The following is a 24,521-nucleotide window of genomic DNA, read 5'->3' on the forward strand; positions in this document are numbered from 1 at the left end:
AGCCCTGCTGCCCAGATGCCTGACACGGGGGACCCATGAGCAAACCTGTGGTGGGAAGGGAGGCTGTGCCCAGGGCAGACAGCCTAAGCCTGGGCTCCTGATGCCAGTGCCCATCCTGCCAGAGCTCAGGCCTCTCGGGTCCCGGTCCTGAGCCCCCACCCCCTTCCTAATCCTACGCAACCCAGAATGGTGTTTGGACACCAGCATTCGAGGCTCTTGCTCGCAGCCTGTGCGCACCTGTCCCTGCCACTGGCCTCCTGGCCCTGGAGTCCAGTCCGTCCTTGGCCCCCAGGATGTGCCCTCCTGGCCCCTTGTGGGACTGGCTGGGTGGTTCTGTCCCCCTTGCTGGGGAGAAGGCCCTGAGGACCAGAACCGCGTCTGTCGCTAACAGTGAGCTCGCTTGTTCCACAAACTTTTATTGAGCGCCTGTCACGTGGCAGGAGCAGTTGTAGGCATTTGTGATACAGCAGTGAGTCCGGCCACAACTCCCCGCTTCTGCGAAGGGGAGGTGACCGCACGAGTGAACCTGTGGCTTTTCCTGTGGGGAGAGCGGTGGGGGATCCGAGCAGGGGCTCGGGCAGCAGAGGCCTGACTGGGGAGGGCAGACACACAGGGCCTGCTTGCTTTCCCGGGCAGGGCGGGGGGACCCGTGGCAGGTGCATCTGGGACTCCTCGCCTACAGCTGACCCCACCCAGGAACACCCCCCCCACCACCACACAGAGGTGTATCCGGGGGTCTGGGAGCACCCTGGGGGGGCCAGCCCCTTTCGGCCCAGTTCACCTCCAGCCAGCCCCTCTGGCTGAGACCCCCCAGGGTCCTACCCCAAAGGAAGAGCATAGAGGAACGTTGTGGTCAGAACCCAGTACCCCACCCCCACCCCCCGCAGCCACAGGACCCCACCTCAGTCCTCTGGTCGGAGAGAAAGGCACTTGAAGCTCCCCTTGAGGATGGGGGTCCCCAGAGGTCACGGTGGTGGCCTGGGGGTGGGCACATGAGAGAACACCACCTCCTTGGCAGGGTGGGGAGAGGGTTCGGAGCAGCATCCTGGGACTCAGGCCCCAGGGCCATCAGTAGTCGGGCGCGAAGCAGCAGCGCTTGAGGAGCAGCACGGGGCGGTCAGTAGTGTTCCAGCTTCAAGCTCTTGTAAAGGCAGCAGGTAAAGGCCATGCCGAAGAGCTGCGGCACAGAGCCCAGGTGAGCAGGGCACCGCCGCCCCGTGTCCCCTGCGCCCCGGGGACTGCCCGCCCCCCGCCGAACCTGCACGCAGGCGATGCCGATGCCCACTGCCCCGATGATCCTCAGGTGCTCCTGGATGAAGGTCTCCAGCTTGGTGATGCAGCCACCCTGGGGGCGGAGGGATAAGGGTGCCGAAGGTGGGCGGGTCCAGCCCCCCCCACCTCCTGAGTGGGGCCCCTGGCTGGTCAGCCCTGCACCAGGGAGCCCAGGCACCTACCTCCACCTTGTAGATGTTGGAGGCGTGGTCCCGCTGCCCACAGCCGGTCACCACAGTCTTGCAGCAGCTGTCGGGAACCACTCGGCCATCCGCCTGGCCTGAGCGGATCCACTCGCTGTCCCTCCAGTCATGGGAGTTGTTGCTGCCACAGCAGCGGAACTGCAGTGGGAACGCGGTCTCGGCTGAGCGCCCAGGGCAGGGACTCCCTCGGAGGCCAGGGGAGGCCCGCAGGGGTGTGCACACCCACCACCGTGCAGCCCACACACCTCCTGTTGCAGCTTGTCCACCGCACTGGTCACACCTTCGTGTCCTGGCTGGTGGTACAGCTTGGTCATGGTGTCCTTCAGGTGCTCCTTGAGCTCTGTGTTCAGCTGGGGGTGAGGTGACAGCTTCAGCGGGACAATCTAAGACCCTCCTAGCTGGGGCACGTGGAGGCAGGGACAGACTGGCGAGACGTGGGGGGGTCTGCAAGCAGGGCTAGGGCCAGATGCTGGCTGGGGAGGGGTGGGCTAGGCTGGAGAGTCACTCAGGTGGCCGTGGACAGGGTTGAGGGCAGGGAGGGAGCTCCAGGTCCCATGGACACCTTGCTCCCCACATGAGCCCCCACGTGGGCATCTTGGGGTGCTGCAGGCAAGTTGTCCGCCCTACCTTGTGCCCTCCGCACTGTGAGCCAGCCCCCACCCCCGGGGCCTCGCGGTACTGCGGTGGGCTCTGGAGCACAGGGTGGGGACAGGGCGTGTCCTTTCCCGCATGTGTGCATGTCTTCTTACACGTGCACATCTGTGTCCCTGCATGTACACATGCGTGTCCCCATGTGTGCATGTCCCCGTGCTGCCTGGCCAGGTCCCTCACCTGCTGGTAGTAGATGTAGGCCAGGATGCCAGCGATGATCTCCAGCAGAAAGATGAGGAGGAGCAGGATGAAGTACTGGGGATGCGCGGGGACAGGTTAGGTGGGGTGGGCGCAGACACCCCTGTCCCGTGAGGACTCCTAGCGTCCAGGCGTGACGGAGCAGAGCCAACCTCCGATCCCAAGTGGCCACAGAGGGCTCCGGGCAGCAGGTGGGTGCTGGCACCCCCTGACATTTTCCCTCAGCTGGCCCAGCTGGGGTGCAGGGACGGCCCCCCCTCACACAGGTGTGCACAGCAGAGGTTCTCCCCACAGCGTCACTAGAGCCCCCCCTTCCCGTTCTCACCAGGACCCCAGAACCCACACCCCAGCAGCCCAGTGGGGAGCCCCTGCTGGGTATGCCCCACCCCCATCCGACACCCCAGTGCCAGCCGTGCCGTGCTAACCAGGCGCAGCAGGTTCCGCCTCTCCTTGAAGGTGGCGCAGCAGCCCAGAACTCCGGTCACCATGACAACAACGCCAGCCACCACCAGGATGTAGGCTGTGGCCAGGTAGGTGCCCGAGGCCAGCAAGCTGATGTAGTCACTCTTGAGGGCCAGTGTCCAGATGCCCACCGCCATGACGGCCAGACCAGCCAGCTGTGGGCAGTGCACACTGGTCACCACATCCGGCGCCAGGCCTGAGAGATGGGGCTGAGCCCACAGCCCAGGGTTCCTCTGAAGGACCAGGAATGGGAGGGAGGAGGTGGCTGGCAGGGGAGGCCAGCGGGAAGGGGTGCCCACTCCTCACCCAGAAGCAGCAGTTGAAGATGAAGAGCAGATACTTAAGGCAGACGGTGCCGCACGTGGTCTTCTCGTTGAACTCCCCCATCCTGGGGCTGAGAGGCCGGGGGGGGGGGTCAGTAGGAGGGGACACCGATGCCCAGGCCAGCCCCTCGCTGAAGCCAAGCTCACCACTGGCCCTGAATGAAGGTGCTGGGACAGTGTCTCTGAGAACCAGGACACTTCCTGGGGGAGCAGTTCGGGACCCCCCATCCCAGCACCCCCGTCCCCTGCTGCAGCCAGGTAGGAGGTCTAGTGCCCCAGCCAAGCTGAAGGCCGGGCCCTGGAAGGCCAAAGGGCCTGGCTCCCCTGACCAGAGCCCTGGACACCAGGGGGCCGTGAAGGATCCCAGCCACCACCGGCTGACTCACCCTGCTGGCAGCCAGGGTCAGAAGCCCCAGCAGGCACCTCAGGATGAGCTCATGCAGGCCCCCCCCGCCCCCTCCCGGCACACAGCATTCCCGGGGCTCCACATCACAGGCTGGCAGGAACCTATCGGCTGCTGGGGGGGAGGAGGCCACTCAGCCGGATCTGCCCCTTACAGCCAGGCGGCCTCAGGGAAGCCCCTCAGGTGTCTGTTAAAAGCCAGGCCTGCCTTCCTCCCGCAGAGTGACAATACAGGGTTCTGGGCATGCAGAGCCAGCAGAAACATCCCCCAGATGTGGGGTACTTCCTCTGCCGGTCCTCACTACTGGAAAGGGTCCCACCAAACCCAGCAAGATGTGAGCCTCCAGGCTGTGCTCCGCAGCGGCACCCCAGGGACCCCTTCCCTGCTCTCTTGTGGGCTGTCTGCACTGGGGTGGGGGGGAGGGGGCAGAGAGCCCGGGGACACGGATGGCAGCTGAAAGCCCCAGGCTGTGCTTCCAGACTGCCGCAGCACCACCCAGAGCTGAACTTTCACCCGCCCCACCCCACGCTCACCCGGCTGGCTGTGAGACAGGTGGACAGAAGTTCCGGAGGAGGCTCCTCTAGGAGAGCAGGGACAGGTCACAGGTCTGGCCCACGCTGGAGAGGCGAGCGCCTGCCACCCGTCCTGCGGCCACCCCTGGCAATGGATCGGGCTGGCCGGACTTCCAGGCCAGGCAGGGGAGGAGGCCAGGCCGGGTATTTTGGTCTGCGCTTGGGCGAGGCAGGGCGGAAGACATTTCTGGATAGTGTGATCCTGGGAGGGACCACCCGCCTTCTCCAAGCACCCCACCCTGGGCCTTCCTGCCAGACCCGCCCTGTCCCTCACCCCACCAAGCATTGGTACCTGCACCCCAGGAAGGAAAAAAAAATAGACGCAGACCCCTTCAGCGGAGCTGGGCTTACGGGGGCCCACGTGCCCGCAGGCTGCCCCTGGGCCCTTGGGGAGGTCCCAGCCTTCTGAGGAGGCTGGTTCCAGACACAGGTCCAGCCCCCAGGCGCGGGCGGCGGGCGGAGGAGGGGCCCTTCTTTCCGGGAGCGCCTGGCGGATGTGAGCCCCCTGGGAAAGCGCCGGCCAGAAATAGTTCCTGCGGCCTGGGACGGAACCGCCCCGCCCTGGCCCCCGCGATTCAGCCGGACCCTCGGCGGCCTACGCCCCAAGTAAGGGAGCCCCGCGATCGGCGCGGGCCAGGCCCGGGGAGGAGTCCCCGCCCGGGCGAGCCCGCGGCGCGCCCACCTTCACCCAGCCGTAGGGAAAGGCACCGGTGTCCAGAGACAATGACTAGGGTGCTCAGATGGAGTCGAAGGGCCCCCCAGGCCCGTGCGAAGACCCAGGTGGCGCCCCGCCCCGGGCCTCCCTCCGCCCGTCCGGCTCCCGGGCGTCCGTGCCCCTCTGGAAAGGGCCGGGAGAGAGCTGGTGCCGGCCTGCGGACCGGGCCCACCGGGCCTCCCGGGCCTCCCGTGGCCCGCAGCCGGCCTCGGGGGGCGGGCCGCGCACGGTCCCGGGACCCTCGGCCCCTCCCGGCCCGCCCGGCCAGGCGGCGCACTCACCGGCCACGCGTCGCAGTCCGGCCCGGCGGCGGCGGGGACGGGGGCGGGGGGCGGTGGCTCCGAGCGCCGAGACTGCGCGGCGGGTCGCCGGCCCGGGAGTGAGACGCGCCCCGCCCCCGGCCCGCAGGCCCCGCCCCCGGCAGACGCGGGGCAGGTCTGGACGGCGCTCTGCGCTGGCGCGCGGCGGGGACGCCAGTCGGTGCGGGCGCTGGGGTCCGCCCGGGACTGCGGGGGCGGGCGTGCCGCACCCGGGGGCGCCCGCAGCCCAGCCGGGGCTCACGCCCTCAGGAGACAGAGGAGCTGGCTGGGGGCGGGGGAGGCCCTCCTCCAGGCCCAGGCCCTGTTCTCTCCCCACCACCCGGGGACCACCCAGAGGCTTGCAGCGTTGGCGGAATAGATGCTGGCCTTGCTGGGGAAGGGTCTGGGGGTGCGGTCAGACGACGGAGTGCGGTCGCTCCAGGTGCAGAACGGAGGACAGCCTGGAGCGGGGACCTGGGGCCCCAGCCACAGACAGCCCAGTCTGGAAGGCATTGGTCCTGGGAGGGGTGGAAAGGGGTGGGGGAGACAGCGCAGAGCTCTCCGACCTGCTGGGCTGGGAAACCCCGCAGTGGGAGTGAGGAGGGGGAGGGGACTCCCAGCCCAGCAGGCTCGTTCCCAGACCCAGGCAGGGTGCGTCAGGGTCTGCAGTCATTTGGAATAGCTCTCCATGGATCGTGGGCGGCACTGGTGCCCAGCTCCCTGCCCAAGGCTCATGGTTCTGACAGCGGGTGGGTGCAGAAGTGCCCCAGGAGGTCCCACTCAGGACTGGCTCAGCTCCAGCGGGCTGAGCTGGTCCACCTGGGGCTGCGTGAGGACGGGTATGGGGAGGGGGCCCAGACAGTGGGCCTCCGTCCCCTCGTTCCCACAGAGGCCCCCACGGGGCCTCAGCTTTAATGGACAGTGAGGGCTTGCAGGCATGACCAGAGACAGGCAGGGGCGACCACAACCCCAGCACCTCAGGACCTGTGCCACACGGGCACCGTCCACTTGCCTTGAGCACACCTCATGTGTGTGCCACGGAAATGCTGTGGCTCACGTACACATAGCCCAAGGAGGTCACGGTGCAGTCGATGGACTTTATTAGGAGGAGGAAGAGTTTCGGCTGGTCAGAGATGGATTTGATGGACGGCGACAGGATGAGACCCAGCAGGGAGGCACGCGAGACGCTGACCACTCCTAGGTTAGCTCCTTCATGTCTGCACGCACGCAGGCCCGGCAGCGCACTGCCCAGAGCCCACGTGCTGGACGGGCAGCCCCTAGCCATGATGCATCGTCTGCGAGTGTGGCCTCTCCAAGCAGCGCCCGGTGAGTCTCTCGGGCATGGTCAGCGGGCACTGGGAAGGTGGCCGGAGCCTCGTCTTGGGGGGCGAGCCCAGCTGCAGCAGCAGCAACCGCAGCAGGCGGGCCCCGGCAAGCGGGCGATGGCCAGAGCTTTCCTCCGGCCACCGGCTAGCCGCTTGTCCTCACAGGCGTCCCTCTCATCCCGGAGCCTCGCGTTCAGCTCCCTGGGGAAGGGGAGTCCCAGGGCTCTGAGAGGTCTCAAGGGGCAGCATTCCTGGGGAGTGGGGGGGGGGGGGAATGCGGGCTCCTCTCCCTCAGCCCGGGTGTCTGGCTGGGATACGCCATGAGGGACGGGGGACAGAATGAGGAGGGGCTTCCCCGCGGTGGGATGAGGCGGGCAGGGAACGTTTGGGCGCTGGGAGGTCCCGGCTGTGTCGGGCCCCCCCTCTCGGCCTCCGCCAGGCCGCACCTGAGGAGTTCCAGTTGCCGCAGGAGGCTGAGCTTCTCTTTTTGCATGTTCCTCGAGACAGTGACCACATCCCTGCAGGAGGGCGGTGGTGACCTGGGTACAGGGAGGCTCCTCGGGGCGTCCCACGACGCTGACCCACGCGCACCCCGAGGGCCGGTCTGGAAGTGGCCGGAACCTGAGCCCCCCAAAGCGATCCCCGCCCCGCCTCGCCCGCCGGCCCCAGCCCCTCCCTGGCCCGCCCCTGAGGGTCTGCCTCCGCGCCGAGCCCCAGGCACCGTAGGGTTTGCTCCCGGCGGCCCCGCGCGTCGCCTTCCAGCCTGCGGAGCTGCTCCTGCGCCCCCTCCAGCTGAGTCCTCAGCGCCTCGTTGGCCAGCCACAGCTGGGCGTTCTGCGCCTGCGCCTCCAGCTGCTCGCCGGCGCGGGCCTGCAGCTGCTGCTCCAGCTGGGGGGGGGGGGGGGGGGGCGCCGTCTGGGGCCGGGGGGACCCACCTGAGGGGGCGGGGCCGGGGCACTAGCGCGTCTGGGATTGGGCAGGGCCGGGGCGGGGCGGGGCTTCGCGCNCACGGAGGCCCGGGGACCTCAGGCGTACCGGGAACGTGGGTGCCGGCGGGAATGGGGCCCCGCCTGGGTCTGTCAGCGCCCCAAGCCTGCAGGGCGGGCGGGGGCCACTCACCTCCCGCTGCCGCAGGCCTGCCCGCTCCAGCTCCTGCTCCCGGCTCTGCAGCTCCAGCTCCAGGAGGCCCGCGCGCGCCCCCCGCGGGAGGTCCTGGGAGGCGCGCGGGGCTCTTGAGCCCCAGCGGGGGGGGGGGGGGGCACGCGCCGGGGGGGGCCGGGGGGACCCACCTGAGGGGGCGGGGCCGGGGCACTAGCGCGTCTGGGATTGGGCAGGGCCGGGGCGGGGCGGGGCTTCGCGCACCTGACGGCTGGGGCGCCGGCGCTGCTCGCGAAGCTGCTGCTCCAAATCCTCGTACAGACACCGCACCTCCCTCTCGTGCTCGCTCTCCCGCCTTCGGGGGCCGGGGAGGACGAGGGGGAGACTGCTGTTTTGAGCCCCCCGGCACCATAGGCCCCAGTTTCGCCTCTACCGCCTCCCGAGCCCAGCCACCTGGGCCCCAGACCCCGCCCGGCCCCAACCCTCACCGCCGCAGCGCCTGCTCCAGGCTGTCGCGCTCTCGGGCTGCCTCCTCCAGGCAGGCCGACGCGCGCATCAGAACGTCCTCGAAGGAGCCCAGCAGCTCGGGTCGCTCACGCTGCAGCCGGGTCCAGAGCGTCCGCACCGCTCGCTGCCTGCAGGGGGCGGACAGGGGCTGAAGCTGAAGTCGGGGCTCCCTGACCCCATCCCGAAGGGTAAGCCCTCTGGAGACACCTGCAGCCCTGGATAGACCAGCCGCGTTCGCCTCCTGCAATGCAAATTCTGCGGGAAATCACGCTCAGCCCCTCCCCGGTGTCACAGCTGACGGAGCGACTGGGCCAGTCCCCGCCTCGGGACCCTGGACTGGAACGGACACGCGGGCGTTGTGGACAGGCAGCATGCGGGGGGGGGGGGGTAGAAGAGGGACCTGGGTCAGCACCAACTCACTGGCCCAGGACCGGGGCCACCCCCAGCTGCTGCAGTGCTTCGCAGAACCTCTCCTCCTCCTCCTCCTCTTCCAGGGAGCCCCCGGTGCCCTGCACATCTGACCAGCCCGACTCAAAGGTTTCCTCCAGAGCCTGGGAGGGCAGTGTGCCCTGGGCTGACTCCGCCCCCGCAAACTTCCCTGCGGGCATGGAAAGGTGGGATTACCAAGGCTGTAGGTTAGCGCCCTGGCTCAGCCACCACACACACACACACACACACACACACACACACACACACACGCACACATCCTGTCCTTATTCTGAGCCCAGTTTCCTGTTTTTCTTCCTTATCCTGGTCAGATTCGTGGCCTAGGAATGAAAGGTGACAGCCGGGCCAGAACAGGGCAAGCCTGGCTCCCGGCCCCACCTGAGTTTGGCATAGATTGGAGGGGGGGCGGGCAGCACACAGGGCATCTGGGCAGGGGGCAGGGAGGCTTCCTCTGGGGTCTGTGTGTCCTGACACCAGTGCGTGTTCCATAGGCAGCCAGTGGAGAGGCGCCACACACGTGCCACTGAAGGGTCTCTGGGCAGCCGGGGGTGGGGAGGGGGGCTCAGCTCACCCAGGCCAAGGCAGAACTCCCAAGCGGTGAGGAAGCCTGTGCGGGCCTGATCCAGGCTTTCGAACACAGCCTCTAGCTGCTCGGGTGTGAGAGGCAGGTCGTTCTGCAGGCCCTGGCCAGGCAAGGACGGCGGGGCTGAGCGCCGAGCTCGGCCGGCCTGGGGCAGCCCCTTGGGACTGGGGATTCACCTGCAGGTCATGCCGAGTGATGAAGCCCTTGGCGTCCTTGTCGCACAGCAGAAAGAGCTCCTGGGCCTGCTCCAGCATCTCTGCCCGTGGCCTCAGGGAGCCCCCTCCTTCCTCCTCCTCCTCCTCCGGGGCCTCCCCAGCCCCAGGCCTGGCCGCGGCCACGGGGGTCTCTGCCATCACGTGCTGCGAAGCCAAGGAAGAGTCAGGGCCTAACAGAGCTCAGTGGAAATGAGAAGCGGGGAGGGGAGGCAGAGAGGCTGCGGGTGAGGACCCCGCTGGGTGGTGGGGCCGGGGGGCGCAGAGGAGCCTCCCCCACCAGGTGGGAAGGTGGGGGGAGGCATGGCAGAGGTCCGGAGAGAAGGATAACTGGGAGCGGTCGCTGCAGAAAAGGGGTGTCATGGGTGCGGTGGCGCCGGCCCCTGGCCTGCGGGGGCTGCCGGGGAGACGGAGCTGGTGCGGGGAAGGGCCTGCGGGAGGGGCAACCCCCGTGGGGGTTGAGGGTGGGGAGGCAGCTACAGGAGAGCCTTGCGATGGAAAATAAGGAGGTGCGGGCTCCTGGCAGCTGGAGGGAGAGAGCTCGGGTGACGGACTGGCCAGCGGGGGAAGGGGCCGAGCAGCTGCTGAAGGTGGGCACCTGGAGACCGGGCCGACCCGGCTGGGCCGAGTCTGGGCCTCGCCGGTCCTGGCTCCAGCCCGCCGGCAGGCGGCGTGCGCTGCGCCCCTTCTGCCGCCGCCCCTCCCACCGCGCCCGGGGCCTCGGGGGGGGGGGCGGGGGCGAGGGCGCGGGGTCTCAGCCTGAAGCGCCGGTGCCTTCCACGGCTCTTGTCGGGAACGCGCCACATTCCGGGCTCGACGGCCCTTCCCCGGCACTAGGCCCTCCTGCTCCGCCGGACTCGCCCCCTCCAGGCCGCGGAACCTGCTCGGACCCCTCCCCGCATGGCGCCCCGCCCCCCAATCAGACCCACCTGTGGTCCCCACAACGCCCAGGCCCCGGATTTCCCAACACTGACCCCCGGCCCGGGGATTCTGGGGTCCTCTCCTTTCAGTCTGGGACCCTAATTTGCCCTCCGCGCCCATATTCCAGGGGCGCCGGGGGGGGGGGGCGCAACGTCCAAAGAGGGCATGTGCGAGGAAGGGCGTGAGGGGGTCGGGGGGCCGGAGGCGTCTCCCCGCTCTCGCCGTCGCCTCGCCCCAGCGGGTGCGCCACTCCGCCCGCGGCTCGCGGGCTCCCCGGGACCAGAGGTCCATCCCCGCCGGAAGCTGCGCGGCGCCGGGCGGGGGAGCGGGGCAGACGTGCCGGCCGGGCCCGCCCGCCCTGCGCCCGCCGCCGCTCGGCTCCCAAGGGCCCCGGAGGGTCGGCGAGTCCCGCGGCGACCGCAGGGCGGGGCGCAGCGGCGGGACCCGCGCGGCGCCTACCTGCGAGCTGCGCCGCCTCACCTGCCGCGCGGCCCCGCGGCTCCCCTGGAAAGGCGGCGGCGCGCGGGGGGCGCGGGCCCGGAGCGGCCTCTGCTGCCCGGCGGGGAACCGAGACCCCGGCGTGGGCCGGCCCCGGGCGGAGCCGCCGCCGCCACTGTCGCCGTGTCTCCGCCTCTCCGCGCGGCCCCAGCCGCCCGGCTCTCGCCCCGCACCTCGCCCGGCCCCCGGCCCCCGGCCCCCGCCGCCCCCCGCCCCCCTCCCCGGCGTCTGTCCGGGCAGAGCTGACTTCACGTCGGGGCGGAGATGACCCCGGGGGCCTGGGGACCCTTCCTGAGCAGGTCTGTCCCCAGGATCCCGATTTAAGGCGCCAAAAAGTATGTGCAGGACAAAGCCGGGCAGGAGGCAGAGCAAGATATTTTCAGCGGGTATCTCCAGGAGGGCGGGGTGCGCTACACTTTCTTTCCTGTGTTTTCCAATTTCGGTCTTTCCCGTTGTTTAACAATTAGCAGGGAACACATTACAAAATGGCCTTTAAATCCGCTGCCTCGCTGTAATGCATGTACAAGTGGGGAAGGGAGGCCGTGGGGGTGGGGGGCCCAGGGGGGCCTCCCCAGGCAGCCTGCCCCCAAGCTCTCCTTTTGGGGCACAGCCCTGACTTGGGTTCTCCTTGCGGGGCGGGCTGCGAGAAGGAGCTGGGCGGGGCTTGCATGCGACCTTCCGGCTGGGGCCCCCCCTCCCTAGCCCCAGCGCGGCCCCCTGCACGCACCTGGGAGGTGGTTGGGGGTCTGGAGGCCTCTGCTTCTCCAGGGGCCTGGGATCCCGCTGAACTAGAACGGGTTGGGCCTATAGGACGGGACTTTGAGAGCCAGCGGGGGGCGGCTCCCGGCACCCGCACCCGGACCTGGGGACCTGCCCAGCCGGCTCTCCCAGTCCTTCAGTCCCATCCGTTATTGTTGGCTGGGGCCCGCCAGCCTCACACCTTGGTCAGGGGACAGCCGGACAGCCAGCCAACCACCCAGCTCGGCTCCAACGCCCCTCCCCCGTGGGCCCTTTGGGTCACCAGCAAGGGTTGGCTGCATCCCCTCAGACTGTCCAGGGCAGAGGACGCTTTCAGGAAACCATCTCCCACAGAACAAGGTCCAGCCGCCTCTGGGTCAGACCTCACCCTGCCTGACATTCCGACCCGTCCTACATCCTACACGCCGGCAAGGGGTCATGGGGGTGTGGTGGGGAGGGGGACAAGGGAGTGAGGCCAGTGAGGTCTGCTGTGACAAGGGGAGGCCCAGCGCCTTGTGGCAAATGCCCAAAGTGGGGCAGGCCCTGCGGCTCTCAGGTCCCCGGGGCTCAGCTTGGGAACCTCACCCTCCACAGCCGCCCAAGCCTGAAGTCAGCCCCACACCACCTGTGTCACCACGGAGCCCAGATGCAGACACCACCTTTTGTAAACATTTCTCAGTTTTTATTTAGCAAGGATCTTGGTCCTGGTATTTCCACTGGGCCTTGGAAAGCCGTGCCCAAGGGTCAGGCAGCACGCCTCGGGGCAAAGCGGGCCGGACAGAGGAGTCCCAGCAGAGAAGCGGGCCAGGACTCGGGCCGGGTGCAGGCCCTGAATGCCAGGCTGCAGGACAGCAGGGCCCTGTGGCCGGGGAGTCACATGAAGTGAAGGAGGCAGGGGCTGAGCTGTGGCATTTATTATAACTGCTTTGGCGAAAATAAATAATTCCTCACAAAGGTTCTTCGGCGAAACGTGGCAAATGAGGGAGGAGCAGGTGCAAAGCTCTCAGGAGTAACACTGCTCGGACCGGGGCGCCCCGGGCCGGGGAGGGGCCTCAGGGGGAGATGAAGGCACAGGTGAGGGGTGAGTGGTCGGTGGGGGGTCGACGGCCAGTCCCGTTCTAGCAGCTGTGAGGGACCCCATCTCCTTACTTGTGCAGGAGTCCTGGAGAGAGGCCCAGCCCGCCCCAGGGCCCCACCTCACGGGGCAGGGAAGCTGGGGGCCCAGCCCTCAGCACCGGGACCCCGAGGGCTGAGGGAGGGCGGGGGGGGGTGCACTCAGCAAGGGGGCGAGCCGGGTGGGAGCTGTGGGGACTCAGGGGCAGGACCGGCGGGGGCATGCATGCGCAGGGCATCAGGGGGGAAGGCCACGTTGGTGCAGAAAAGGCCCAGGAGCAGCTGGCGCTGGCACTCCTCCCACTTGGCCAGTGCGTCCCCTAGCGAGAGGCCGGAGCGCATCCAGCTGGGCAGTGCCTCGCTGTAGGCGGCACAGGACAGCTGCACAGACGGCAGTGACTGGGCGCGACGCAGCGCCACCTGCTCCGTCAGCCTGCAGTGGGGAGGGGTGGAGGGCAGGAGGGCTTTAGAGGGGTCCCTGGGGCTTCAGGCCCGGGGGAGACACAACAGTGAGGGGGGCTCACCTGGAGGGCAGGTGGCTTCCCAGCTTCCTCTTGGCACGCATCACCAGGTACTGGCAGATGCTACCTGTCTGCTCCTTCATCCACCGGATGTCCTCAGGGACGTCAGGCAGCCACTCCAGCAAGCTGGGGGGGGGGGGGGCGTGGCCTCAGACTCCATGGCTCCGCCCCCAACCCACGCCCACTCCACCGCGGCCTGTGCCCCAGCTTCTGGGACCCTTGATGTGGCATCTCTGCAGTATCCCCCACCAGTGGCCTCTTCTCCGTGGTGTCCTCTACTCACGGATGACTTCGAGGCCTGGTCCCCCACAGTCCCCGCCCAAAGCCCCCTCCCCCCCTCACCGGATGGTGAAGGACACAGCACTCTCCAGGGGCAGAGTGTAGGGCACCATCATGGCTGTGGCCAGACGCACAGGCAGCATGTTGGAGAACGCGGTCAGCAGGTCCTTGGGCTCCACGCAGGCCTCCAACAGGGCTGGGGTGGGCGCAAGAGGGAAGCTGACCCGCAGCCGCAGTCGGGGAAGCCAGCACCTCCCTGCTCCTCAGCAACCCCACCAGCCAGGTACGCCCCTTCCCCCACCCCACCTGCACACACCCTCATTGAGCCGCGCAGGCAGATGCTCCAGGATGTGATCCTCCAGGGGTGGCTGCAAGGGACCCTTCACTAGGGCCCCCTGGGCCTCCTCCACATCCTCGTCCTCTGGGGCATGGGGGCAGGCAGGGGGCAGCGCCAGCAGGGGGTTGGGCCGGTTCAAGAGGCCTGGGTGGAGACCCCCCCAGACAGGTGATCAGCATGGGAGCAGGGGCAGAGGCCAGGGGCCAGCACACCGGCCTCCCCACGGCATTCCAGGCAGCACCCACGCACCGTTCCGCCTCAGAAAACGCAGCCCGTCCCTGTAGCCCTGCTTGCACATCTCTCGCAACACCTAAGGCAGGGGGAACAATGAACAGGCGCAGGGAGCCACAGGTGCCCGGCTCTGCCCCCGGAGGCCCGGCAACCCCTTCCACCAAGGTGACTTGGATCCGGGCCGCTGGACAGGCGACCGCGGTGGAAAGGCTGTGCGAACCCCACCTCCCCCCGGTCACTTAGGAGAGGCCCTCTGGGCAGCTCGCTCCCCTGGCGCCCAGCGAGGAGGCGGCGTAGGCCCCCTGGTGCATGGCTCACCGTGGGCTCGGGCGGGAACAGGGCCTTGGACAGGCGGTAGAGATTACGCAGGTTGAACTGGATGCTGGTGTTGGTGAACCGGAGCTCATGGATGTTGGTGGAGCTGTCCTGTGGGCAAATGTCACTCTCTCCCGAAAAGGGGGACACGGTGATGGTGTTCTTGAGCTCGTAGAGTGGCAGGTTGTCTGAGATGCCGCCGTCAACATAGCGCTGAGAGACACACGGTCGCACAGGGAGGGGCCTGAGGACTGAGCTGGCTAGCCCACTGGGCCACCTTGGCCCCCCCCCCCCCGTGGCTATTTCCTTCCATCCTTTCACCCACTGGGCACTGGCCATGGGCCCCTGAGCAGATGGCCAGACCATGGGGGAGGGGCAGAGGCAGCCACAGGAAGTATGCCTCTCCAGGGGGCGGGCCTGCTCTTGAGTAATTCGGGGAAGTGAGGCAACAGGCTGTGGTAGGACTTCGGGGTGTGCGGGGGGCACCACTGGCTTGTCCCCCTGCCTGCCCAGTGGCCAACCCTTGCCACCCAGAACAGGTGCCCAGGGGATACTTACTACGCCCTGGAAGGCCGGAGGGATGAGGCCGCAGTACACAGGGATGAAGGTGCTGCAGACGTTGGCCTGTGGGGCAGGGGCAGAGAGGGCGTGGTGAGCAGAGACCCTGCTTTCATACTGTGCCCCCACGCGGCCCCCCAGGGCCCACCTGGATGAGCTCGTCCTTGGAGCTGAAGTGGGATATAATGACGTTCTCGCCATCAGAGACGCGGGTCAGGGAGATGCCCACACGCCCGCTGGCACGTTCATGGCAGTCAGCAGGCAGGGTCTTCAACAGGCAGCCACGGATAGTCTTTATCAGGTTGAAGGAGGGGTGCAGTGGACCCAGAAACCGCTTCCGGGCTTCCTTAGACACCTCGATGATGTTGGCACCTGCCTCGCCTGGGTGAGCAGGGCCAACGGTCAGGGCCCGGCACCCCTGGCTTAGCACCCCCATGGTTCCACACCCAGAGCCACACACGCAGCCATGGAACTGCCGTCTACCCTGGAGAATTCCCAGTATCCATCGCGAGGCCTGGCCCATGACCGGGACTTTTGCTACCTGCCCCTGGAGAGACAGGCAGGCCGCCCCCCGGGGAGGCAGACAGCTGGGGCCACGGCCTTCCCTCTGTCCAGTGTTTCCCAACTGCTTGCCCTGATCCATGAGTCACTGGGCCTGGCCGGGCGTGGCCCCCAGCCTGTGAAGGGGGGAAGGCAGAGGTTCAACCTTGACCAGCTGCAGCCTTCACACAGTTGGCCAGGTCCAGGGAGTCCAGCACAGGCCTGTGGGCACAGGGCTGGAACGAGTGGGGCCCCGCCACCCTTGAGAAAGCACAATTGTGACTCTGCAGCCAAGAGCGAGCCCCCCCAACACCCTTCTTGAGGGCTGATGGGCGCTGGCCTCAGGCAAAGGCAGGGCAGGGGCCCATGAGGGGTCACGGAGCCGGAGAGCCTGGGTGAGGAGTGCGGACCACTGTCCTGGGCAGAAGTGGGGGCAGAACCCGCCACGCCATGGGGACTGTAGCTGCCCGAGGCCACTCCTGAGAAAGAGGCTTCCTGGTGGGGGGTGGGGAGAGAAGGTGTCCTGGGAGTCACCTCCAGGGCAGTGAGTCGGGTATGGCCTGAGGCCAGCATGCAGGCGTGACAGACACTGGCCTGAAGGTTCGCAGTGAGGGAGGGGCAGCCCCACAGCTGAGAACCGCCAGGTCCCAAGGATGGAGAGCGGTTCTCCTTTTACCCCAGACCGACCTCAGGGCAAAGGTCACTGGAAGGGGGCAGGGGAGAAGCCTGGACAGACTCCTGCCGGGCAGGGCCTTCTAAGGCCTGTTGACCCTTCTGTCACCTTGGCTGCCCTGGTAGGCTGGGTGCTGGGCACCACTCCCGGGACTCCTGACGTACTCAGCGTGCTGTAAACAGCACTCGCAGGCGCCTCCCGAAATGTGTGTGTCCCAGCAGAGAAGGCCACCCCAGTGCCCACCGACAGCCCCACTACCGCCCGGGCGGCTGGAGGGCCCAGGCGCGCCTCCCATGCCAGGGAGTGGGTTGGCCACACCGGGGACCCAGGCCCACAGTGGGCGGGAGGCAAAGAGGGAGAGGGTGGGGGAGACTTCGCCTTGCCAAGCCCTACCTGCCAGGTTCCTCCCCCAAGTGCCCTGGGAGGCACCAGGCCACTACCCAAATATCTCTTCAGAGGCCACCCCCATACGGGACCCCGGGGACACAGCAGCACAGACGCAGGACACAGTGACGGCGGGCATCCGGGCCATTACTGGGCTACTGGGGCACTGAGGGGCTACTGGGGCAGTGAGATCCCTTCCCTGACTCTCACGGCCCCGCCCACGAGTTACTTTCTCTTTCCAGTGAAATACCTTCTGCTGCACCTGTCCGTCCTCCAGCCTTTGCGCCCTCAAGGGCCTTGGTCTCGGCCCGAGGCTCGCGTGGCCCCACCCCAATTCCTGGGCACCACTGAGCAAAACAAACCAGGCCCCGCCCCCGGGACGGCGCCCGAGATCGGACCTTCGGCCCCGGGTCCCGGGCGCGGGCAGAGACCCCTCCCCGCCGCACCGCGCCCCCGCCAGCTTCCCCGGCGGACAGACCCCCGAGCGGGGCGGGGACGGGGGCGCTCCCTGCTCCGGAAGAACATCCGTCTGGCCGCGGCTCGCCCAGGCAGGACCCCGCCGCCGGGTCCCCTCCCTTCCCCTCACCCAGGCAGACGCCGGTGACCAGCGCCGTGGCCGTGAGCGCCCCGGCCGAGGCGCCGTAGATGTGCGCGGCGTTGGCCACCAGGAAGGGCGCGTGCTCGCGGAGGCAGGAGGCCACGCCGACGTGGTAGACGCCCAGGAAGCCGCAGCCCGCGAACGAGATGTTCCACGTCGCCTCCTTGGGGAACATCGCTCCGGCCCCCGGGATCCGGGGCGCGCCGCGCGCTCCCGCTCGCTCCGGGGCCGGCCCGGGCCCCGCGGTCGCCGCTGCCGGGGGTCCCCGCCTGCGAGGGCGGAGACGCTGTGCCCGGCGGTGGCGGACGAGGTGTTTTTAGTGGGGGCGGGTGGGGGCGGGGCCGACACGCGCCGCCCAATCGCAGCGCGCGGGGAACGGCCGCGCCCTCCGGGGGCCTTGGAGCCCCGCCCCCGGGCCCGAGACCCAGTGCCCCGCCTCGTGGGGACGCTGGGGGGAACCCACGGCGGCCCAGGGGTGCAGGGAGGGGCCAGCGCAGGCCAGGGGCGCGCGGAGTCTGGGGACTTGCGACGGGGAGGCCCCTGATGTCCGGGCGGGGACTGCGGGACCCGCCTACAGCACCCACTTAGGTCACTGAGGAGCTCGCCCCGAGGCAAGGACCCCGGGACTCACCCACAGACTGACTCATAAATATCTAGGGCTGGAAGCGAATCACACACGACTCCCCGAGCAAACACTAGTGTTACAGATACCAACCTGACGCCCAGGCCCAGCTGCCAGCAGCGGCTGCCACTCCGTAGCTGGGCAGTAACCTGGGCTCTACCCGGGTAGGACTCAGGGCCTACCCGCCCCCGCTAATTGCCGCAGCAGGCGGAGCCCTCCAGTGACGCCACCCTCCCACTCCTTTCCTCATTTTCGTCCTGGAGTGTAGGGCAGGCATAGCCTGGCTTGGGTCCAGGGCCCAGCCCAGCACCTCACCCCGCCTTCAGGACAAGGGGCTGGTCTGTGCTGGAGTGGTGGGATTCCTCTGTCTCGACACCCACTCCCTAGGCAGAAGCTTGGTCCGCGACCCAGCCGGTGCCAGGGCTGTGGAGGCCTGGGCTACGGCTTGGGAATGTCCGCGCCCCCCCCCCCACCAGGCCCAGGCTGAGAAGCCAGAGCCGGGCTTCCCAGGGACAGGGCCACCTGGGTCATGCTGTCCATCCCTCAGCCTCTATGCTGTCAGCCACCCGTACTTGGTACTGACGGTGTGCCTGACAGAGACCAGCACAGGACAGAGCAGTTGGGCAAGGTCAGTCCAGACCCAGCACTTCTCAGAGGGTGGAGACAGGGAGACATTGTTTACAGAAGCTCAAAATGAGGACCGTCGGGGGCGGGGGTGGAGGGCACCCGGCTGCCTGGGCTGCCCTGCTGCCTGTACAAACACCCTGGGGATGGGGAGCGGGGCCCAGACCTGGGTATTGTTGGGGAAAACGGGATATCTGAGTTCGACATAGATTTGACCTCTTCTCTTGCACATGGGGACCCTCTCCCCCAAGTTCTTTGGGTGGATGTACAGTGTAGACTGTGGCCCCGTCTGGATGGTCAAGGCCCCTTGTGACAGCGCTGGAAGCCGCAGGGTCAGGAGGCATGGTACGGTGGGGATGAGCATACCCCCAAAGCGGGCCTGGAATGCCCAGGGGTTCATCCAGGTGACCACGGAGAGGGGAGCTGGGGGTGCAGCTGAGCCAGAGACAAGGTTGTCCCTGACCTGCTCCAAGGACAAGCCAGGGTCCAGGCCCTTCCTGCTTCTGAAGGACTGTGGGGCCTTGAAGGGTGGCCCTGCCCCAGTACAGCGAGAACTCTGCCCCCATTTCCACATCGGGGTTGAACTGTTTTGGATACACACCCCTCTCCCCAGGCCCCTGGGACTGTCTGCTCTGGAGCCAAGAACATAGCAGCACTTCCCGGAACCCTGGCGGGGGGGGGAACAAAACCCTAGTGCTTGCTGTGTAATCATTATTTTAAAAAAATATTTTGAGAGAGAGGGCACTTGTGCGCACGCGTGGGAGGAGGCAGGGAGAGACTCCCAAGATGTGGGGCTCTATCCCAGGAGCTGTGAGATCATGATCAGAACTGAAATCAAGAGGGCGCTCAACTACCTGAGCCACTCAGGTGCCCCTAAAAAGTGGCTTTATTAAAGCAGAGGCCTGAGACCATGTGCGTAAATACTAACCTGCTATGTGTCATTCTGCAGACAGGTGTCCTGCTTCCACGCCTACACAGGACCCTTCTCTTCGGGCTCTAAGGTCGCCGTGGACTTGAGGCCCCCTCCTCCAGAGAACCTTGGGCCTCCGTACCACCTTCCCTCCCTGTCCTTGCCCCCTGCAGCACCTGCTGCTGGGACCCGTACAGTGATGCTCGCTCTTCCTCTAGGCCCATGTCCCACTGACCACAGGAGTGGGCTCTACGTCGTCCCCCAAAGCCACCCTCGTCCCCACTGCTCTGGATAACCAGGAGGGCTTCAGGCCTTCTCTCCCACATCCCACACACACTCCTGTCCTGCAGGACAGTGTCCTGTCCCCCGAGGGAGGCCCTCCACCCCCAGCTGTCCCTTTTGTGCTCCTTCCTTACCCGGTCCCTGCAGAACTACAACCCATGAGCGTAGGTCAGAGCTGTAACCTGGCACACGATGGGCACACACTACAGCGCGGTGCTGACCCAGAGCCATCACAGGGAGAAGCAGAGGGTCTACCAGGTGGTCTGGCATTGGTGGGCAGAGGACCTAAGGAGCAGGAGACTACAAACCGCCGCAGGGCCAGGATGGTGGCTGCACGCGCACGGGCAGGCCGGCCCCCGAAGGACTTAGTGGGCACGTGGCCCGACACCGCTGCCTACGAGCCCCTTCCTCAACCGGACAGACCACCAGACAGCTGCGGTAACCAGCCTCAGAGGAGATATAGGACTGCCCCGAGTTGCTGAGATTAAAAGTGGAACTTGAACGTGAACCAGAGGAGCCCGGACTCCGCAGTGCACATGCACTACTGCCCCACCGCTTTCTTGTAACTGAAAACCACGACCAGCCTTGGGGCAACTGCTGGCCTCCACCAGCCGGAGCCTCCTCGGAGCACTGCAGACCCCCCACTGCTGCTTTTGAAGGATTCCTGTGTGTTCCCCAAAAGCTTCCCCCCGGAAAGGCCCCGGCAGTCCTCGGGAACCAGGACTGGGCCTACGAAGGCTCCCGTCTCCTCCCGAGCCTACTCAAGGCTCATCACGCCCAAGAGCCACAGAGATGCTCCCATCCCGGGTACCCATTTCGGCACCAGACCCTCGGTTCTTCACCTCCCCAGCAAGGGCGTGGGTTTCTTCTGAAATGAAGGCCTGCTCACCCACCATGGGATCCCCCCAACACCTGCACTGTGCCAAGGCCGCACTCTTACAAAGTACTCATGGGCCGCTCAAGAGGTACGTAAAAAGGGTTTTATTGGCAGAAGAACAGAACTCTAATCGAACAAGCCAAATCCCATGTCATCATCCGACTCCTCCGATTCCTCCTTCTTCTCATCTTTCTTCTCCTCTGCTGTGGGGAAGAAGGGGACAGTGAGCAGGGCCCACGGTGCACGCCAGCCCCCCGGGGGAGACCCGGCCCCGGCCTCCACTTACCTGCAGCTGGAGCGGAACCAGCAGCAGGCGCCGCAGACCCTGGGGCAGCAGAGACAGCCACAGCCCCACCAGCGGGCACGCTGGCCAGCTTGCCAATACCTAGGGACGTCAGGGAAGGAGAGGAGAGCAGGCGCTCAGCCTGAAGGCTGCGGGGGGAGTGAAGAGGTAGTCTGCCCGATACACGGGACACCATCACCAAGTGCCGGTGTCACCAGCTTCTGTCCTCCCACACAGGTGGCTCTGCCTCTGCCACACACACACACCCCAGCCCCCTACGATTTCCTACCTGGAAACTTGGCTTCTAGGAATCCCTCCCTCTCCATAAAAAACTGGGTAACAGCACCCCACCCCAGAGGAAGCTGGACAAAAGCATTTACATCCAGGACGCGAAGGAGTCAACCACCCGGGTCCAGATCCTCACCCCCAGCTGTTTGCTGAGCTGGCTGTGCCCCACGAAAGACACACAGGGAGAGAACAGTGGTCCCAGCAGCACACCTTCCTAACAATCCCAACAGCTGCGGCCTCATGCCACCAGAAACCCATCTGCCTGGCAAAGGGGGGCAGGGACCTGTGGTCCCTCACACGCCCAGTCTGTGCTCCCAAACCCACCCCCAGAACCCATGGTGAGATTTGATTATAAAACCCTAATTCCCGGGGTCATCTGGGTGGCTCAGTCAGTTAAGCGTCCAGCTTTGGCTCAGGCCATGCTGGCCACAGTTCATGATCGGAGTCCCAGATCGCTGACAGCGCAGAGCCTGCTTGGGATCCTGTCTCCCCTCCCCCAGTACGTGTTCTCTCTTACCAAAATAAACAAACATTATAAAAAATATACTTAAAACAGGAAACATCCCAGCTTAGAGCCCTCTGGCGGGCAGGCAGGCCCAGTGGGAGCACCAGCACCCTCTGCTGTCCTGCCACTCAGAATGTCTAGAAGCATCCCTGGCACAAGCCCACTGAAGCCTGCTCGCTTTTCTGGGTGAGGCTTCTAGAGTGCTCTGGTCCACAAGCGAAACCTGGAAGGCCACGGGCTGACCAGCAGGGATTAGGATGGACCACGAGAATGAAAACCCCCACATGCAATCTCACCCTGGGCAATGACGTCTTCGATATTTTTTCCGTTCAGCTCACTGATGACCTAAAATAACCACAACCAGCAGTTACCAGAGGGTCACTACTGCGCCCCACACCTTAACTTCACCCCCTGGAGCCAGGGCAGGGCTGGCCTCAGGAGCACATGACGAAACGCCCCAGGGCTTCGAGGCCATCCCTGTCCGGCCAACCCAACGCTTCTGCCCCGCACGTGAGCTCTCTAAGCGGTGCCGCAGGCGGGAACCAGCAGACTTCAGCGTTTCCCGAGCAAGAGTCGCATGGCATCTCAGTTTATAAGCCCCTCCCGCCTGAACGTTGTTAGTGAGGCGGGTAAAAATAACACCGTTAAAATGCGCTCTGCCCTTTCTCCTTCTCTAACACGTAGTTACTAAGACGACTTAGGCTGCGCTATAACCTCGCGTCCCTGCAACCAGGCTGGAGATCCGCCTCACGCCCACCCACTGTTCCTTCCTTGGGGTCGCAGCAAAGCCCCACCCCCACCCCGAGCACACTGCTTTCTTAAGGGTGAAACCCGCGCCGCCGAGGCCAGAGGCCCCCATATGCACAGCGTCGGGCCAGCCGGGGGCTTCGGGGCGGCTACCTTGTTGAGCCGGTCGTCGTCCGCCTCGATGCCCACGCTGTCCAGAATCTTCTTGATGTCCTTGGCACTGGGGGAGGCATTGCCCCCGAGGGCGGCCAGCAGGTAGGAGGCGACGTAGCGCATCCTGAAGCGGGTGGAGACGGGGACGGCGTGACTTGGGAGCCGCCCGCCCCGACCCCCTCCAAGACCCGGCCGGCGCCCGCCCGCCCGCCCCTCCCCGGGACCCTCATGGCCCCCACGGCCCCCACGGCCGCCACCCAGCCAGCGCCGCGGCCCCGCCGCCCACTCACTCGGCGGCGAGTAGCCTCACGCGTGCGACCTCGGCGGCGTCAGGGACGGAAAGGAAGGGGCCGGCGCGGGGGGCGGGGGTAATCCGCTACCCAGAAGCCCCCGGGATCGGCGTGCCGCGCTGAGAGGGCGCCTCCGAGTGACGTCACACGGCGCCCAGGCGGCGGGGGCGGGGAGGCCTCGTTCCGTGCAGCACCGCGGCAGCAAAGGCGAATGGCAACTCCAGGGCCGCCTTCTTGCACAACGCGGGGGCGAGTGTCCGCCGGCCCCCCTCCGGTGGCGGGGAGAGCAGCTCGCAGCGCGGCCGCCACGGCCGCTACACATCTGTGTGCGGCGGGCGTGGCCATCGGCGTTGGAGGACTCCAGGTCCCATGGTGCACCGCTGCCGGAAGTGCGGGCGCGCTTTCTGTGCCGGCGCACGCGGCCGACTGGCTCGCGGGTAGTTCCGGGCCGCTAGGACCGTGGGGACCCCTGCATTCCCGCGCGGCCAGGCCAGTGAAGTGGGCGAGCCCGGCCCGATCTCCCACTGCGGAGCCGAGCGGCCTCCCTGCGGGGCCGTGTGGACCCTGAACTGACCTCTGTGTCCATGTGCCACCGGCTCACTACACGGTGTTCGGGACCCGCTGCCGGTCGGCGGGCCGAGGAGGAGCAGGCCCGCCCTTGCTTCTCCGGAACAGGAGTTCAGAAGAGAAGCGCAGACACACAGGGCAAATAAGCGAGGCGGCCCAGGCTGACATAAGCCTGGGGGGACGAGGCGGCCCTGAGAACTGGGGCGAAGGCCCCGCGGAGGCCGGGGTGGGTCCAGAGGCCGGCGCGGCGAAGCCGGCCCTCGGGTGTCGTGCATCCCGCCGAGTGTGTTCACCGAAACCGCACGGCTCCTGCGGGCGACCTCGCTCAGAGGGTGTGAGGCGCAGAAAGGCTTTCTTGCTCAGGGTTCCACAGTGGGGTGAAGTGGGGAACCTCCTGGCAAGGAGGGGACTTTGGCAATACCTAGAGAAGCGGGAGGCTGTGGTTTTTATTTTTAGAGGCAAAATAATAAGGATTCTCATTTATTTTTTAAAGGTTTACCATTGTTAACATCCAAGGCAGTCGCATATGGGTCCACTTACATTACACAACCGTCACCGCCGTCCGTCCAGACCGTCTTCCTTCGTCCCAAGTTGGATTAAACAGCAGTTCTCTGCTCCCCCTTCCTCCAGTCGCTGGCACCCACCATTTTCATTTTTGTCTCTGAATTCTGACCACCCTGGGGACCTTGTATTAGTGGAAGCACGTGATATTTGCCCTTTTAGATCTGACATTTCATTTAACAATGTTCTCAAAGTGCATCCGTATTGTAGTGTGTGTATCTCAATTTTCTTCCCTTTTAAAGGTGAATAATATTCCTGCGATTGAGTTCAGACTTCTGGCAGCTATGTAGAAGCTGAGTGGGGGACAGGAGCCGGGAAAGCGGGGTTCTGGCCACGGCCCATCTTGGGGGGGACGGTGAGAGCTGGGGAGCGGGCGGAAGCAGGGTGCCCGTGAACTGAGCTGCCGCAGAGCCGGCGAATGAACACAGGGATGCCAGGCTCTGAGACCAGACCTAGCTGGAAGTTCTTGGCTTTGGCACGTGCCCGCTATGCGTCCTTGGGCAAAATATAATCTGTCCGAGCCTCCTTTTCCTTCCCCGGGAGGTGCAAAGATTGAAAGGCAACGTGTGGGAAAGCTTGCCGAGTGGTTGCCAGTTAACAGCACCCCAGGAGCCGGGATCAGCTCTCTAGAGGAGGCCCACGAAGGCTTCCGGGAGGAGGAGGCCCCTGAGGCTGCCTCAGAAGGGGCACATTTAGAGCTCCGGCTTCTGGCAGCAGCCGATAAGCCCCCAAAGCCTTGCTCCGTCCTGAGATTGCCCCAGCTCGCTGCTCGCCGAGACGGGGCCAGAATGCACAGCTCCCCGCAGGGCGGGCCCGGCGGCCGGGAGCCTCTGAAA

General features: G+C 66.5%; 4 protein-coding genes, 1 long non-coding RNA gene and 1 other non-coding gene across 13 annotated transcripts; 1 reads left to right on the forward strand and 5 right to left on the reverse strand.

Moving 5' to 3' along the window:
* Nucleotides 1-396: 396 nt before the first annotated feature.
* CD151 (CD151 molecule (Raph blood group)) lies at nucleotides 397-5,184 on the reverse strand. Of its 5 annotated transcripts, none has more exons than XM_039221570.1 (9): nucleotides 5,081-5,184; nucleotides 4,046-4,092; nucleotides 3,093-3,180; nucleotides 2,750-2,941; nucleotides 2,307-2,381; nucleotides 1,721-1,825; nucleotides 1,455-1,613; nucleotides 1,259-1,345; nucleotides 397-1,177 (listed from the first exon to the last, which is right to left on the reverse strand). In XM_039221570.1, exons 3-9 carry the CDS (start codon nucleotides 3,171-3,173, stop codon nucleotides 1,118-1,120), a joined length of 759 nt encoding a protein of 252 aa, XP_039077501.1. In that variant the 5' UTR covers nucleotides 3,174-3,180; nucleotides 4,046-4,092; nucleotides 5,081-5,184; the 3' UTR covers nucleotides 397-1,117. The 5 variants fall into 5 exon arrangements, with proteins under 5 accessions (XP_039077501.1, XP_039077500.1, XP_039077502.1 ...); XM_039221569.1 differs by having other exon boundaries at nucleotides 4,046-4,238; XM_039221571.1 differs by having other exon boundaries at nucleotides 4,046-4,243; nucleotides 5,081-5,171.
* Nucleotides 5,185-6,175: 991 nt separating this feature from the next.
* On the reverse strand, nucleotides 6,176-10,791 carry CRACR2B (calcium release activated channel regulator 2B). 3 transcript variants are annotated; one of them, XM_039221468.1, is made up of 10 exons: nucleotides 10,651-10,791; nucleotides 9,235-9,417; nucleotides 9,047-9,158; nucleotides 8,449-8,626; nucleotides 8,010-8,156; nucleotides 7,786-7,876; nucleotides 7,543-7,635; nucleotides 7,145-7,311; nucleotides 6,870-6,941; nucleotides 6,176-6,624 (listed from the first exon to the last, which is right to left on the reverse strand). In XM_039221468.1, exons 2-10 carry the CDS (start codon nucleotides 9,409-9,411, stop codon nucleotides 6,444-6,446), a joined length of 1,218 nt encoding a protein of 405 aa, XP_039077399.1. In that variant the 5' UTR covers nucleotides 9,412-9,417; nucleotides 10,651-10,791; the 3' UTR covers nucleotides 6,176-6,443. The 3 variants fall into 3 exon arrangements, with proteins under 3 accessions (XP_039077399.1, XP_039077400.1, XP_039077401.1); XM_039221469.1 differs by lacking the exon at nucleotides 10,651-10,791 and adding an exon at nucleotides 9,869-10,117; XM_039221470.1 differs by lacking the exon at nucleotides 7,145-7,311 and having other exon boundaries at nucleotides 6,519-6,624.
* Nucleotides 10,792-12,087: 1,296 nt separating this feature from the next.
* PNPLA2 (patatin like phospholipase domain containing 2) lies at nucleotides 12,088-17,264 on the reverse strand. The gene is made up of 9 exons (XM_039221551.1): nucleotides 16,965-17,264; nucleotides 14,930-15,162; nucleotides 14,782-14,847; nucleotides 14,227-14,436; nucleotides 13,927-13,987; nucleotides 13,657-13,821; nucleotides 13,404-13,536; nucleotides 13,065-13,187; nucleotides 12,088-12,973 (listed from the first exon to the last, which is right to left on the reverse strand). Exons 1-9 carry the CDS (start codon nucleotides 17,149-17,151, stop codon nucleotides 12,703-12,705), a joined length of 1,449 nt encoding a protein of 482 aa, XP_039077482.1. The 5' UTR covers nucleotides 17,152-17,264; the 3' UTR covers nucleotides 12,088-12,702.
* Nucleotides 17,265-20,380: 3,116 nt separating this feature from the next.
* RPLP2 (ribosomal protein lateral stalk subunit P2) lies at nucleotides 20,381-22,669 on the reverse strand. Of its 2 annotated transcripts, none has more exons than XM_039221503.1 (5): nucleotides 22,558-22,669; nucleotides 22,268-22,391; nucleotides 21,664-21,712; nucleotides 20,578-20,676; nucleotides 20,381-20,491 (listed from the first exon to the last, which is right to left on the reverse strand). In XM_039221503.1, exons 2-5 carry the CDS (start codon nucleotides 22,388-22,390, stop codon nucleotides 20,418-20,420), a joined length of 345 nt encoding a protein of 114 aa, XP_039077434.1. In that variant the 5' UTR covers nucleotide 22,391; nucleotides 22,558-22,669; the 3' UTR covers nucleotides 20,381-20,417. The 2 variants fall into 2 exon arrangements, with proteins under 2 accessions (XP_039077434.1, XP_039077433.1); XM_039221502.1 differs by having other exon boundaries at nucleotides 20,381-20,494.
* On the reverse strand, nucleotides 21,499-21,632 carry LOC120223445. The gene has a single exon (XR_005526295.1). It is a non-coding gene; the product is annotated as a small nucleolar RNA SNORA52 (small nucleolar RNA).
* Nucleotides 22,670-22,812: 143 nt separating the features above from the next.
* On the forward strand, nucleotides 22,813-23,889 carry LOC120223406. Its single transcript, XR_005526286.1, has 2 exons — nucleotides 22,813-23,350; nucleotides 23,618-23,889. It is a non-coding gene; the product is annotated as an uncharacterized LOC120223406 (long non-coding RNA).
* The last annotated feature ends 632 nt before the right edge of the window (nucleotides 23,890-24,521 follow it).

The sequence above is a fragment of the Hyaena hyaena genome, unplaced genomic scaffold (assembly GCF_003009895.1).
Source record: "Hyaena hyaena isolate Hyena2069 unplaced genomic scaffold, ASM300989v1 scaffold_989, whole genome shotgun sequence".
Taxonomy (NCBI): Eukaryota; Metazoa; Chordata; class Mammalia; order Carnivora; family Hyaenidae; genus Hyaena; species Hyaena hyaena.

Coding starts and splice junctions, on each gene's coding strand:
- PNPLA2 (XM_039221551.1), bottom strand. CDS start 17,151: ATGTTCCCCAAGGAGGCGACGTGGAACATCTCGTTCGCGGGCTGCGGC. Junction 15,163..16,964: donor GGTCACCGGCGTCTGCCTGG/GTGAGGGGAAGG, acceptor CTGCTCACCCAG/GCGAGGCAGGTGCCAACATC. Junction 13,188..13,403: donor GCTGTGTCCTTCACCATCCG/GTGAGGGGGGGA, acceptor CCCCCCCCCCAG/CTTGCTGGAGTGGCTGCCTG.
- RPLP2 (XM_039221502.1), bottom strand. CDS start 22,390: ATGCGCTACGTCGCCTCCTACCTGCTGGCCGCCCTCGGGGGCAATGCC. Junction 21,713..22,267: donor ACGACGACCGGCTCAACAAG/GTAGCCGCCCCG, acceptor TGGTTATTTTAG/GTCATCAGTGAGCTGAACGG. Junction 20,677..21,663: donor CGAAGACGTCATTGCCCAGG/GTGAGATTGCAT, acceptor TGACGTCCCTAG/GTATTGGCAAGCTGGCCAGC.
- CD151 (XM_039221570.1), bottom strand. CDS start 3,173: ATGGGGGAGTTCAACGAGAAGACCACGTGCGGCACCGTCTGCCTTAAG. Junction 1,346..1,454: donor CCAACATCTACAAGGTGGAG/GTAGGTGCCTGG, acceptor CTCCGCCCCCAG/GGTGGCTGCATCACCAAGCT. Junction 1,178..1,258: donor TCGGCATCGCCTGCGTGCAG/GTTCGGCGGGGG, acceptor TCTGTGCCGCAG/CTCTTCGGCATGGCCTTTAC.
- CRACR2B (XM_039221468.1), bottom strand. CDS start 9,411: ATGGCAGAGACCCCCGTGGCCGCGGCCAGGCCTGGGGCTGGGGAGGCC. Junction 7,877..8,009: donor CTGGAGCAGGCGCTGCGGCG/GTGAGGGTTGGG, acceptor CGGCCCCCGAAG/GCGGGAGAGCGAGCACGAGA. Junction 7,312..7,542: donor CAGGCCTGCGGCAGCGGGAG/GTGAGTGGCCCC, acceptor CCCCCCCCCCAG/CTGGAGCAGCAGCTGCAGGC.